Raw genomic sequence first — 14,196 nt, 5'->3', positions numbered from 1 at the left:
AAGATATTTCCAACAGCAACGAGAATAAATTTTGTTGCAAGATAGCCACAGAATAATAAAAAAATCCCGAACAAACTCCGTTGATAAAACAATTGTACGTTTAACTTGCTTTATATCCCTGAAAAAAAAAATATAATGAATTTTGAGTCGGTATAAAAGAACATAGCGAATATTTGGTACAATCGAAGACTGAATTATCGGCAGGGGTAGTTTACACCCCTAAAATGTAGCAGAGGGGGATAAAAGTATATCGATGGGTAAAGCAGAGGTGTAATTTAGGAAAATCTCGTAGGGTTAAGTGGGAAGATTGTCCGAGGGTAAAGTAGAGCAGGGGTTGAAAAGTTGCAAAGTTGTAGGGAACGAAAGCCGACCTTGCGAGATAAAACAGTGCGAGATTCGAGCGAAGCGGCGGAGAGATTGATTTAGCGGGCGGAAAAGTCACGAGCAGGATTGAAGGCGGGGGTCGAAAGCTCAGTCGGAGCTTTTGCGCGGTCTGAAACACACGCAGGCCTCTCGCGGTCCTCCGAGAGTTTTCTCTCACGACTCTCTCCAATTTTTCCCTCTCTCCCCCCTTTCTCTCTCTCTCTCTCTCTCTCTCTCTCTTTCCCTCTCTAGAAGTATCCTTATCAAGTCCTACACCAAGCCACGCGTGGAATTAGTGCGTTTCGCTGATGTCAGGTACCTAAACCTGATCGGTACTCGTAAGTGCTCCAATTTTCTTGTGGATCGTCCGAAAATTTGCCAACATTTTTAACTTTTTTTTTTTATTTTATTCTACCAGAATGCGTGAAAGTCTGACGACTGGGAGTGCGTGGATGTGTTTACGTGCTGTTACTCTCGTGACGCCACCCTCTTTATCCCGCAAACACTCAGGAAACAACTGTCGATACCCCCATTTACCAGGTTTCCTCAGTCACCCATCGTAAAACCACCAGAGAATTTTCCAAGCTCTGCAAAAAAAAGTCCAAGAAAATCAGCTTGTGCTTAAAAATAAGACCGAAGCTACGTGGAATAGCTTTCTCACTGTGATTCCAGGAAAGCATCGTTGTTCCCAGGACCATTGTTATTTAAGTATCCTCGTTTAAGCTCGACTGCAAGTTTTTAGTTTCAATAAAGTTTTCATAACTCTAACTGATCCTACGAACGCAGATTTGCGAGAAATTCTGCTTGTAGATTGCAATTATACTCTCTTCTCTATCGTTACAAATTTGTACTGAATTTTTTTGCTTCGCGAGAGATGTTCTTCTTTATTTCCACCCTTCCACCCCTGTCTCATTATTTTCTATACATATATTGCTTGGTTGCACTTTCCTAGATTTGATTCTCTTTTTCGTTTGGCCAAGAGAATCTGGCGAGTTTGACAGGTTACTTGGAGAGCTTTTATCACTTGGTAAAGTGGAGAGTTCTGGCAGACACCGGCCGGCGCGAGGCAATTTTGCCAAGCAATACTTTGAAATCAGATGGTGCTTGTTTCATTGGCTGGCCTGCTGCACGTTATATCGCGTTTGCAGAGCCACGCTCGAGTTCACTGACCCGCAAAACGACTGACTCTAAACTGACTTTCGCCTTTTTATCAGTTTTCCCGCGCTTCATCTAACCCAATAACCGTCACGTCACACTTTCGTCCAACGTCACTCCAACGTCATTCTTACTCTGCCTCGAATAAATTTTTATTCCTATTTTTTTTAAATTCCCGTAACACGTCTCGCTTACTCTTTTATCTATCTCAAAAAAGTCTTTGTATTTTCAATCTCAACCCTACTATTTTTATACCAAAGATGTAGCTCAGCTTCGTCAAGCCTTTCCTCAAATCTGGATAGTATGTGTGCGTATATGTGTTTGTGCTTTCATTCGTGCGGTAATAATTCCTCTCCGTTAAACCCAAGATTTTTGTTATAACACAGTGAATTTCGCACTGAAATTTTGGATCAAATTGAAAATGTGTTATCGAATGTGACGCACGATGTTGAAAATGTTTCGTTCATAAAAAGCATATTTTTTTCTTTCAACGTGCTTCGCTGGTATATCTTTCTAATAAATTTCAGATTCATCATTTTTGCATAGATTTAATGGTGCATCTATTATATACAAAAAATAATATAAAATCGAATTTATGAGAAAGCTATAGTTTTGCATTGGAAAACTGGACCGATGAATAATCAACCGTTATTCGTATATCCCGAACGAGCTTTTATGGCTATCAAACGGAAAGATGATGGGAGATGTCGATCGCAGGAGGGTTGTATAGAAATTAAATCAACGGGAGGAAAGTTAATTGGAGTTTGGGTAGTGAGATAAGTTTGAGGATAACGTTATAGAAAAGTACGTATATCCGTTGTATTACGTTTGGCGTCCAGCAGCAGCCTGACGGAAAGTTCAAAGGGGTGAACCTGTGAAAGCACGTCAAGCAAAAGCCTCTTGCTTTGGCCCTTTCACCCTCTGTGTGGTTCACCCCAGGCGACGTAAGCGGCGAGAACCTAAGTGAGCCTTAACTAATGTGCAGAAATTCCACTACGTAGAGTGCCAGTGGACTCTCATTTAGATCCTATCAAAGCTTCCTACGACCTTATCACAACCCTAGGATATGGATTTTGAGTAATTATATACATATAACATACACATGCATGTATAGCAGCATTTCATTCTGAAGAAACCCCTCGCTAATCCTGCCAGTATCTCTTATTCAAAACCATCGAGATGCGTTGCAAAGCGAATCTTGTTTGAGGACTCTTTACTCTTCCATTCGTTTTAATATATTATTCATACACGTTTAGCCCAAGTCTCATATTTTTCACTGAAAAATAAATCTTCTATAAAAAGCCTGTTCCTCTCGGTAATTTTGCATTTTTTCAGCTATTATTCTTATTCAGCACTCGAAACGTAGATATATATCCTCTCAGCTGTTGCTAGCTGCTCCAAAATGGTATTTCGTGTAAGCTCCTTGTGAAAAACCAGACGGATCTTTAGATTGTCCTGTCAGAATGACAAATTGTTTATTTCTTTCGACACTCTTTCTTCTCTTCTTTCCCGATTTTCTGTTATCAAAGTACATGGGTGCTCAACTTTTCAGTAAGATTACTATAAAAGTGTCGGAAATGGATTGTAAGCTGCCCTTTGATAACATTACTATCTCCAATCAATTATGGAAATTTTAATATTAATCGGTTTAAAAAGTTTAGAAAAATTGAAGACATCAGTGGATGAAGGTATTATGTTGAAAAATGTTAATTACGAGGTAATTCATCATCTTCCACTTATTATCACTGTAACAACTGAACGTTGGAATATTCTTAACCTTTTAATCAGATGGTTTTCACATGCAACAAAAAATTAAACTGCGTCCTATTCGTTAATATCTCAAAAATCAAACTAGATAAAATAAGGTTTACCAATTGCACAAATACAATATCTTCAAAATGCTAAAAATTTTGCTCAACACCTTCATCCCCTAATTTCTCAAATATCGTAGTAGCATCTTTGTTAAGTCTTGCAAATCTATTTTCTCTGTGTTAATTCGCAGAAGCTGTTGGTACTTGGGTTCAAGGCCGGGCAAGTTTCTCGATGAACTGGCATATTGAATTAACGATCGTATAGGGTCGTTACATCTTATTAATTAAACTTTAAGGACGGATTATGTACGCAAGCGTTAAAAGTGCAAGGCCAGAAATGCTCGCAAGGTTCGAAGAGTAATAGCACTCTTACCCATGAGAGTTGATGGCTCTAGTCTTTTTTCGATCTCGTCATAAAACTTTCATTCGCTAACCACGTATCTTTACAGTTATATTTATTTCGTCGTAAAATCCAAGAAATTATTCACTTTATTATAAAGCTTTTCAATGCTGCATTTCATTGGGAGTTGCATTGTGTTTCCTCTTCGTTATTTTAATATCTTTCCAAAGGAAATGATCGAAGCTGCCAGATCGGAAGTTTGCATAATCCAATTAGTATTGTAAACTTGTTATATAAAAAAGTCAAATTATCTTTAGTATCACAAGAAAGGAAAAACAGAGAGAAAGAGAGAGAGAGAGAATAATTATTTCCACTTACCTAAAAGAGATATAACGTTATTTTAGAACGACCGAGTTTTCATGTCGCTACACGAGAGAACGTTGATAGTTTTGCATGGCGTGTGTGAAAGTATACGAGCGCTGTGCAAGCTCCTTTTGTACGAAGAAAGAAAGAAAGCGAGAGAGAGATAATTATTTCCACGTTTGTAAAAGAGATATAACATTATTTCAGGTCGACCGAGTTTTCATGGCGTTACAGGAGAGAACTATGATAGTTTTGCATGCTCTTGTAAAAGTACACAGGCACTCTGCAAGCTCCTCTTTTACAAAGAACGAAAGAGAAAGAGAAAGATTATTATATATACATATATATACAAGGGATATAACATTATTTGAGGACGACTAAGCTGTGTTACATAAGAGAATAGGATGATAGTTTTGCGAGGCGTGTGAATTTACTCAGTGTAACCAAATGTTTGTAATAGCTGCATCGCAAGCTCTATATATTTACCAAGACTGCAGTCTTACGATCAGTTTCTACTTCTACTTCCCCTCCCCCTCTCCCTCTTTTCTCTGTAGCTCGTGAAAATTCTCTCATTGGAGGATTTTTCAAAGTCCATAAAAACAATGCATTTCTAGGTTAGAAAAAGCAAAATGCTGAAACTAGATAAAGGCGTGTTGCTAGAGCAGCAATATCCTTTCGGTCAGATCGAAACTGACGTTTCTACGTATACGCTGCTCTTCTGATTCTAATACTCCAAGAATAAGTGTGTGTACGTGTAAAACCAAGAGAGATATAAAAATGTATTGGTTAGTGAAAGATAGTCGACTCTGCTGAGAAAGAATAGCAAGAGAATCACATTTTGTGTGTGCTCGACAACACATGGTAAAATATATATACGTATAAATCCTGATAAACCTTGAAAAATAAAGACTACAAATTCCTCTTCGAAAAACAAAAATTAAACAATAGAACACAATATACAATATCCATTGCTCCTTTTTCCAGGAAGAATTTTCATAATTTTGGAATGATACTCGAAAAAAATTTTTAGTTTAACGATGAGTTTTGGGAGTAGGGTTGGCGTCCAGAGTGAAGAGAATGATATGTGTGCGTGTATGTGTGTGTGTGTGTGTGTGTGTGTTAAAGAGAGAAAGGAGAAATGCGTAAGGTTATTCTCCGTGCAATTATTGCATTAAAGGGAGCGGCTAGGTTTACGACGAGCAAATGTCCACGACGACGACGACGACGAAGGAGATGGCGACAGAAAAAAGCAACGCATCGAGCACTTCTAGTTTGTCGCTTCCGGCGTTGCCCGGTACCAGCCCCGACGGTGGGGCCAGCCCCAGGAGGGCAGTTAGCCCTCTCCTCGAGGTCCGTCGGCCCCACTGCACCCTCAACTGCGAATCCTGCAACGTTTTCCTCGAGGACATCTACAGGCACAGTACGTCCTCCTCTCCAGCAGGATCTTTATCGATCTCTCTCACACATTTTCCCCTTCCCTCCACTATTATTTTCCTTTCGTTCTTCCACCCTTCTACGATTACATCCCCCTCCTATTTATCCTGCAACGCATTAAACGCACCATTCACCTCAACAAGAAAGCCTCCCATCTCCCAGGAAACTCTTGTTTTCCACCGAGACAAATATTTACCCTCCCAGCCTCTTCTCTCTTTTCGAAAGAGCAAAAATTCTTACGTCTCGCTTAATTAAATCTCTACCACTTTGGATTTTACTATGCTTCGCTTTTTCCTTTACTATTATGCCCGGTACTTTATTTGCAGCCAACTTTTTCCAGGATAACGCCGTAAACTTTCCAATGGCATTGGATTAAAATTTGACAGCTGCCATACGTGAAAAACTTGCTTTTCTTTTGCTACTTCGCCGACCCTCGCGGGAACAAGAAATTTATCTCAATAGTGTGCTTCGAGAGTCTTTTTCGAGAGTTGTTCCAGATACGGATCGTCGAAACTCATCAAAATTCTACGATCCCCCATACATACGTACTGTATATATTATTTCACTCTTGCCACTTGGAAAATTATCACGCTGGAATAAGAGCTTCGTTCAGTTTTTTTTATCAATTAAAATGCAACTGTTTCTCTTTCATTCGTCGAAACACCAATATTACCGCATTAAAAATGTAATTGCGTCCTATTTTTCCAGCGAGATGCTGACTCGAGCAGTGGAAAAAGCCAGTCTTTACCGTCGTTTTCTTTTCATTTGATTCCAAGAGACGAGCATGAATAACCTTTAAAAGAGCTTTGCTGTACGCGTCAAATAAACCAGGCATAGCCAAACTTTCCAAGTGATTCAACCATAGTGTCCTCGCATTGTTCGTCGAGCATGAAATTTTCCCTATAAATCTATATTGCTCCGATATTGATTATTAACTTTAACCACCAATTATTCCCTCCCTTATTCTCCTAGAATTTTAAAAAGTTTTTTCTAAAATTACAGTGTACATTGCTATATTATTTATATGTGCTTCTCAGTGTTCTCTATATACAGAATGCACATATTGGAATGCGAAAGACTTTTGTGAAGGTTTCAGCACGTTCTCCTGTAAGCGGTGGCTGGCCTTTTACCAGAGACACACAGCTATCTGTCTTCCGCTTGCCTGTCTCCAGTTTCCATTCTCTTTCGTCATTCGGAACGACTGCTCGTGGAATCTGCTGCCAACAGATTCTTTCATGCAAGAGCAGCGCTCCAATTCCGATCCTCTTGATTCTTCAATTTCATAGACAACTTCCTTATAGCGGTACTCCTTAACAGCGAAGCTTCGTCCTGGGTCTTTCCTACTCCCGCCAACAACTTTCATAAATAATAAAGCTTGTTTATTAATTAATTTTTGTAATGAGCCCCCCTCATCATCAGGCGTGTCCTACTTTCCATCCCGATGCTTTAATGACGCGGATGCTAAAGCTTAGTTTATATACGGTGTTGTCTTAAATACTCAACATGCCTTTATTAATCTAACGTGATCAGATATCGCGTGGTTTCTCTCGGAGAAACACAAAACAGTTGTCACTTAATTGTCTCATCTCTCATGGAACTTTGTTATAAATCGTGTAATAGTGTTACGTAGGCCTTTGTTTATTTATTCGTCTTCCTTGTCATATTTTATCGTAAATTCCTCACGAAGCTTTGTGAACGCAACTGCTCTCAGAAACAATTTTTATCTCTTTGTACCTCTTTCTGTTTTTTGGTGATAACCCAGTGGGGTGAAGTACGAATTTTAGGGAATATTTAAAATTTTACATTTCCCACTATAAAGCTTTCTTGTTATCTATGATTAAATTCCTGCCGCGTTTCAATATTAAATTTCAATACGTTTCATTGGATCAGTCAACAATATATTGCAGTTAAGTAGAATATTCTGCAAATAGGCGGACGTGGCATTTAATTTGAACGTTGCAAACGGATCCAATATTTTAACAGCATTTTCGATTTATAAAACGCCACTGCTCTGCCAGCACGATATTATTATAAATATTTAACACGTAAAAATGATCCGGACCGAGTGATTCGCTTTTCCTCGCAAGAAGCACTTTCATCGGGACCTTGGGGAGTCTCTGCAAACTAGACAAGTTATTGCGCGAAGAAAAAAAAGGAGAGAAGTGTGATAAAACGAAATTCCTACACAATTGCCTTATCATGCTTTTGTCAGGCAATTAAAATTTTAATACAGCCTGCTGCAATCAGCTTTATGACTCGCCGCCTTCGTTTTTTCGACAGATTTTCTTTCAGCCAATTAGCAAAATAAACTTGACATTATTATCACGTGACGCTGTTAACATTAGCATTGCAAAGGCTATGCTCTATTTCTTTATTTATTCGAACCTTGGGAGTAATCTTTAATCTAGCTGCTGCGTCCCTGAAGCTCACGTATACCCTTGAGCAAAAAAATAATCACAGATATATATATATATATATATATTGAATAATAAAATATACATATATTTTACAGAACAGCCGAGCTTGAAATTATTTAGTTTCACATGCAGAGCTTTGTCGAATCGATGAGAGAGATACACAAAGGAATGCACGATTTTCCCATTCACACTGTTCATCATTAATATATGTACATACTTGCTAATTTATATTATTCTGTAAGTTTAAAAGTTTTAGTGAACGGATGCAAATAGCGAGAGACGGAAAAAATGATCGAGTAATTATTGCTAATTTGGAAATTAATATACGAAATGATGAGAGTTTCGAGACTGGATATTGAAAATGGTTCGCCTGGAATAGTACAGCGCTATCAAGCCAAGCGTGTAGAGTAGAACAAGTTTCTCTTGTTAGTCGAGAAGTCTGACCAGATACGAACTCGTTCCACTGAATGCACCTAGAAATCTCGAGTGTCGCAATAAGCGTACACACCGTTCTCTCTATGCTATCGTCAATTACTTATACCCAATACACTCGTTTCATTGTTCTGCTCGTCTCACTCGACAAAGATACGTTTTCATCAAAATCTTCGAGCGTAAAAATCAAATAAATCAAATCCGTTTGAAGCTCGTAGTTCTATAAAATTATATATCTCGTCGCACTACGATTCATTAAATAATTTATTTATCACTATTCATTAAGCCGCGAAACTTTAATAATAGTTTGCTACTAAATTAAATTTTCGATTTCAAAATTACTTAGTGCGTGCGTTCTTGCTTCTAATAGCCAATTTAAATTGTCGTTTTAAAAAGTTTATTTAAAAAAAGAAACAAGAAAATAATAATGCGCTTTTTCTAACTTTCAGCTTCGTTGTTCAACTTTACACGATTTCCAGGATCGACAAACTATGTTGGAGTAAATGAAGGATCGTTTGAAGCTGCTAATTATGACAGAATATAAGATTAAGTCAAGGGGGATATCGATAGGGCTGAGGGAGGTTTTGCATTATGTTCTTGCTTCGTCTCAGAGTCTGTGCTTTTGTTTCAGAAATTGTAGAAGGAGTTAGGAGAGGAGGAAGCTCCCCATTGAGGCCTGTGATTGACGAGGCTGCTGTTGAGGAAGAGGTAAGGCCTTTTTCTTCAAATAGTCTTATAACTAAAACTCATACTCAAATGACAATCGTTGTTCTAATAATTTGCAGCTGTAGGGCTTGCATTGTAAAATATTCACGTGAATAAAAAAATCTATAAATATATAATACACGGTTTTTGTATATTCTTAAAAACAGGTAGCAACTCTAATGAGGAGATGCTGGGCACAAGACGCTGCTGACAGACCAGATTTTCCAGCCTTGAAGCAGACGATAAGGAAAATTAATAAGTAAGTAGTAAAGTAAATATCTATCACCAGCTACAATAACAGCATCATTCGAAAATATATAAAAATCTTATTTTATATGTTTTACCATTAGATAAAATTGACCTCAAAATAATTACTCTGTTTTCGTTTAGCGATTATTTTAGAATTCTCTAGTAAATATGCACACTGCCCTTTTAAGAACAGAAGTTGTTAGCGACATTTATATTTCGAATTAATTGAACGTTCACAAATTAAAATACACGTCCATGAATCATTGAACAAAGTTTAAAGTGATATAAACTACTACAAAAAGGTCAGATAAAAAATTACAATTTCGCGAGTGCACAGTTAGGGTGAAAATGAATATATGGGTGCGACAAACTGAAAGTAAGAAAAATTGGAGATACGACTTTTATTCCTAACACAGCAGCACAGGTGATAGAAAAAAAGTTAACTATTCGTTAAAATCAGACTAACTTTACATATCAATAAATCATGTAACATTGACACAAGTAATGTTACAGTATATTACACAAGATAAATTATTTGTATAATTTAATTCAATTATGTAAAATTAATCATTTTCAAAATTGTGAAATATGTTTAAAGATTGAAATCTTTATTGTGCTTATAAAATTTTGTTCACTGAGGGTGGTGGATTTACATCAAGTTTACTTTTGTTGATAGTTTTATTTTACTTCGCAATGCTTCTCTTACAAAGATCCGCTTGAAACTGAACCACTACCTACAAATTTTGATTAATACGCTTCGTATTCTAAACTTGTTTACATTTTTTTTTACAAGTATACAATCATAACAATGTTATCGTCTACCGCCTAAGACACCTCCGTGCTTAGGCTTTGTGGTGCCCTGCGCCTTCAACTAATACGGCCACAAATGTTCAACACAATTGTGCTCGAGATCATTATTCAGGTCATTGCCTGTCTTTTCGACAAACCACTACCTTTTCACTAAATACAGCGTAGCCTCAGGAAAAATCCCTAGCTATCGGTTATCAATGTTCGGCTTACCACCACCATTGATTCGCTTCGGCACACCACAAACCTAACACTAACTTTCAACCTCTCAAATCCTTATGCAACACGACAGTAGTTTCATTTCACATGTTTTTTGAACATTCGCATGTCGCCCTTGGCATTATAAACCTAAATTTTCCAAAACTAAAACAATTTTAACCTAAGTTTGATTCTAACGTACAGTGCTGTTATTGTACCCAGTGAGTGATGTAACGTCTTTGTCAACGACGAGAGTAAACCCATTTTTTTTAATAAATTATGTCACCTCTATATATAGACTATGCTGACACAAACGCGTTATACTACACTGTAAAATTTGCTAAATTAAACTCAAATCGGGATCCCTGCAAAATTTTAATGATCCACTCTCATTAAGCTAAAAGCTCGCATGCTACTCGCTGTCTTTCTACCTCAGTTTGAAAAAAGGATTAAAGTATCATTGCCCCCCACTTTCTCCCTAACTAGGAAAAGTTTGAAAAATCACTTTCGCCAACCAAATTACGCTTAATTTCTCGTGTACATGCCATTTGGATTTCTAAAACTATTCTACATTTTTTCTTGTACAGATATTAAATTTTTTTAAATTATGTCTCTAATATAATTTTTGTATGATACAATCGTATGATTTATACATATATGCGTGTGTGTTTAATAAATCTATATAGTAAAGTAATTAGCTTGGAATAAATGGAGAAAAGAAAAGAAGCTTTTTTATTACGGGAAGAACGTATATATATATATATATATATATATATAGTAAAGCCTGGATCTTATCAGTTGGCTTTAGGTCACGTTAAGAGACGTAGCTTTTTTAGCGAGACTACACATCTCTCAGAGCAGTTTTCCTCTTCTTTCTCCCAAGGCTCTACAACCGCTCCTTTCCTCCTTAAGAGGTCAGTCACCCCTGATATTGGCATAGTTCTTGGCTTTCGAGCATAGCACACTACGGCCTAGACTCATTCTCGTGCATGGAATTCGAAGACTGTATATAGGGTGCAGTTGAGGTCGAGTAACTCGCTAGGTCAATAACTGAATCTAAAAGAACATGGAGGTCGGTTGTACGCCCTTCGTGCAAAGAGCTGTGAGCTCTCTCTCTCAATTGCCAAAACTATCATAGAAAGTTTATTCCCTCGAAAAGCTCTATTAAACTTTCCCCTAAATTGCAAATTTTCACCATTTCTAGAATGTCCACCCTATAATTCCAAAATATGATCATTGAGATAAATCGATATGTCAATTTACTTTTTGAAAAGCTTTCGAGTTTTCAAGAGTCGTATTTGCATAATTAGCTAAGAAATTATCGTAATTGGGCAGAGTTAATTAGGGAAAACCTTATCTCGCCGAAACTCAAAAACAGGTCTTTGATGATAAAAAATTTCTGAAAGCCTCTCGTAATATCCAGCTGTAAAATATTAATTTGCAAAGTACTCGTCCGTTATTCCCATTGAGAAGTTTCTAATTAGAGACTTCTTTCACGTTTTATCAAGCTTTCTTCTGCACGGCGTTAATAAAACATTTTTGTAAAACGTTCAATCCTTCTCTAAATTGATTTATTAAGTTTATTACAGCTGCAGTCGCGCATCAATTATCATTTAGATTCTTCATTTGAACAATTTTTAAAAGCAAACGTCGTAATTGTGGCAAGAAATACGATGCTGCAAAAAACGAACTATAATTGTACGGTCATAATTACAATACACAGAAATTGGTATCAAATAGCCAACAGCTGCAATTATCGATCAAAGTTGTAGAATATCTACAGAAATTTCATTAACTGCGAGTTTCCGCGACTGGTTAACGCTGTTTAAGCACTAATGTCATAGACCGATTTGCCAGAGGCATCTTCGATCACGGAAATTAACATACTGAGTTATGAGAAAGTTTATGCAATTGTGACGTCACGCGCGATTAGTTAAATAAATACTCATACACCGTACACCGCAATATAGTAAGTATTGAGCCAAATGTAATTGCAATTACAATTACATGAACTTTTCAATCATTATAATTTAAACTTGAAAAATTAAAATTACATACTATTTCTATGTAATAGTATGTGATTATAATTTTGTGTTTGCAATTTCATATTACAATAACTTAAGGATTCTTGTAATTGTAATTACATTTTGTCTAACACTGACATCAGCATAGTGTCTCACTTAACCGAAATTCTCACGAGGCGTTGACCCGAGATAATCTTCGAATTCTCAACGTATATCTTGAGAACGCCCAACAGCTGACAATTCAAATTATAATAATAAATAATAAATTGTATATTTTTTACGTAACGATTTAAAGTTACTATTTTTTCTACCGACCTACGAACGTTTCACCAGAATTGAATTTTTTATTCCTGCGGACTTTGCTAAATTAGAAATGGAAAACTGGAAAATTGATGTCGATTGGCTCGTAAACTCGATATAGGTTCGTCAAGGGACGAAAAGTAAGTGAAACAACGTCAGTGTCGATTGTTTATTATTGAAAAGCTAACAAAAAAAGCCTAGCATACAATCAGTACTTTGCCAGGAGCTGCAGGAACGTTTGCATGCACCAGGAAGGTTATTACCTATGCCGTTTTGCATTTCTGCAGCTCCCAACTGAGCTCTCCATTCCGTTCAATTTCCATATGTAGCCCTTGTTACTACGCTTTGTTGCTGCCTCTCACGCTGATTACGCTACATTCAAAATTCGAAACAGCAAGTATATAAAACTCTCTTCTACTCTAATTATACGTGAAAACAGCTTTAAAGACTTGACAATTTTTATTGAATACGCTGTAACGATTTTATTTTCAGTAATGGAACACTGTTAAATGGACTTTTATCCTTTTATATACAATTTATCACCAATCTCTAGAATGGTTTAAGGAGCATTGGTATGAACAAGATTTTTACGGGGTAATAACTAGAGGAATATCGTGTTATTGGTACGACAGGCAAGATGCAAAGGAGCACGAAACGTAAAGAACTTGAATCCATAACTGGCAGTTTTCATTTCAATCAATGGCCAACCTTAGAATTTCAATCTTTCAGCAGGTCATTGAAGTAATAAAAGCTTTGTAATGGCTGCGAATAACTTTGAAGAATTTACACTTCATTATCCCATTTATATCTCAAATACGCCAACGAAAGACAATAATGGGCAACTAATTTCCTTTGGTCGAGTTAAAGTAATCCGAACGAAAGTTGAATCACGAAATAAGTATTAAAAGGGGATAAAATCAACTTTAAATAATATAAAGCTTTATAACGTTAATTTGAATATGAAAAGGGTGATTGGGGTGTGGAAGCAAAGTGTCAAGGGTCAATAGGCGTTCCTGGGTAGTCAGCAGCTTGTCGAAAGAGACACTCGGATTGCTCGTTAGCTTGTACCTTAGGAATTAATGACGGTCTCCCCAACGGTGTAAACATGTTTCTTTTTCATTATACGTTTAAATTAATTCTAAATTGTAATTTGTACGGTGAATGCAAACCCCCCATGCAAAAATTGCAATGAAGACCTGAAAAACATGCAAGATAAAAAAAAGTGATTCTAACCGAAGGATGAAGGACCAGAACCTATCGGCAGGTTTTTCTGTCATTCTTCAGTTAGTAAGAAAAATCCATGGTGTTACCCGTGGAACTTACTCTTTCGGCGAAATTCCATCAGCGATACTTCTGCAGAATGCTGGATGGTGATGACGGTGACGATGATGGCCCTGGAAGCGTTATTCACTCGCGAAAAATTTATTTTTAAGCGGCATTGCACGACGTGGATTTTTAAACGAAACTACGCGCACCACGCGACGCCGCTAATTAAATCTAATTTTTCGCGACGCGGATTTTTCAGTTTCACTAAACGACGACACGTTCGAACGACGCGCACTTACACCTCCAAGTGAGGTCGCCCACTTTAACAAAGA

At 37.1% G+C, this 14,196-nt stretch overlaps 2 protein-coding genes across 2 annotated transcripts in view; one reads left to right on the top strand and one right to left on the bottom strand.

Moving 5' to 3' along the window:
- LOC136781105 (atrial natriuretic peptide receptor 1) overlaps window positions 1–14,196 on the top strand; it is a 78,664-nt gene that overhangs the window by 49,680 nt on the left and 14,788 nt on the right. Inside the window, exons 13-14 of the mRNA XM_066739824.1 lie at window positions 8,947–9,023; window positions 9,188–9,279. Of these exons, the coding sequence (XP_066595921.1) occupies window positions 8,947–9,023; window positions 9,188–9,279 (169 nt within the window). The remainder of the gene's footprint in view (window positions 1–8,946; window positions 9,024–9,187; window positions 9,280–14,196) is intronic.
- Window positions 1–14,196, bottom strand: part of LOC136781106 (uncharacterized) — an 83,405-nt gene that overhangs the window by 68,885 nt on the left and 324 nt on the right. The window contains exon 2 of the mRNA XM_066739826.1: window positions 13,922–14,184. The gene's annotated coding sequence lies outside the window, so the exon portion shown is untranslated. The remainder of the gene's footprint in view (window positions 1–13,921; window positions 14,185–14,196) is intronic.

Source organism: Prorops nasuta, unplaced genomic scaffold, assembly GCF_024137725.1.
Source record: "Prorops nasuta isolate Cenicafe-Biocafe unplaced genomic scaffold, Cenicafe_Pnas_1.2 PNAS00021, whole genome shotgun sequence".
Lineage (NCBI taxonomy): Eukaryota > Metazoa > Arthropoda > Insecta > Hymenoptera > Bethylidae > Prorops > Prorops nasuta.
Note: the sequence above shows the minus strand (reverse complement) of the source record. Positions and strands in the feature narration are given on the sequence as shown.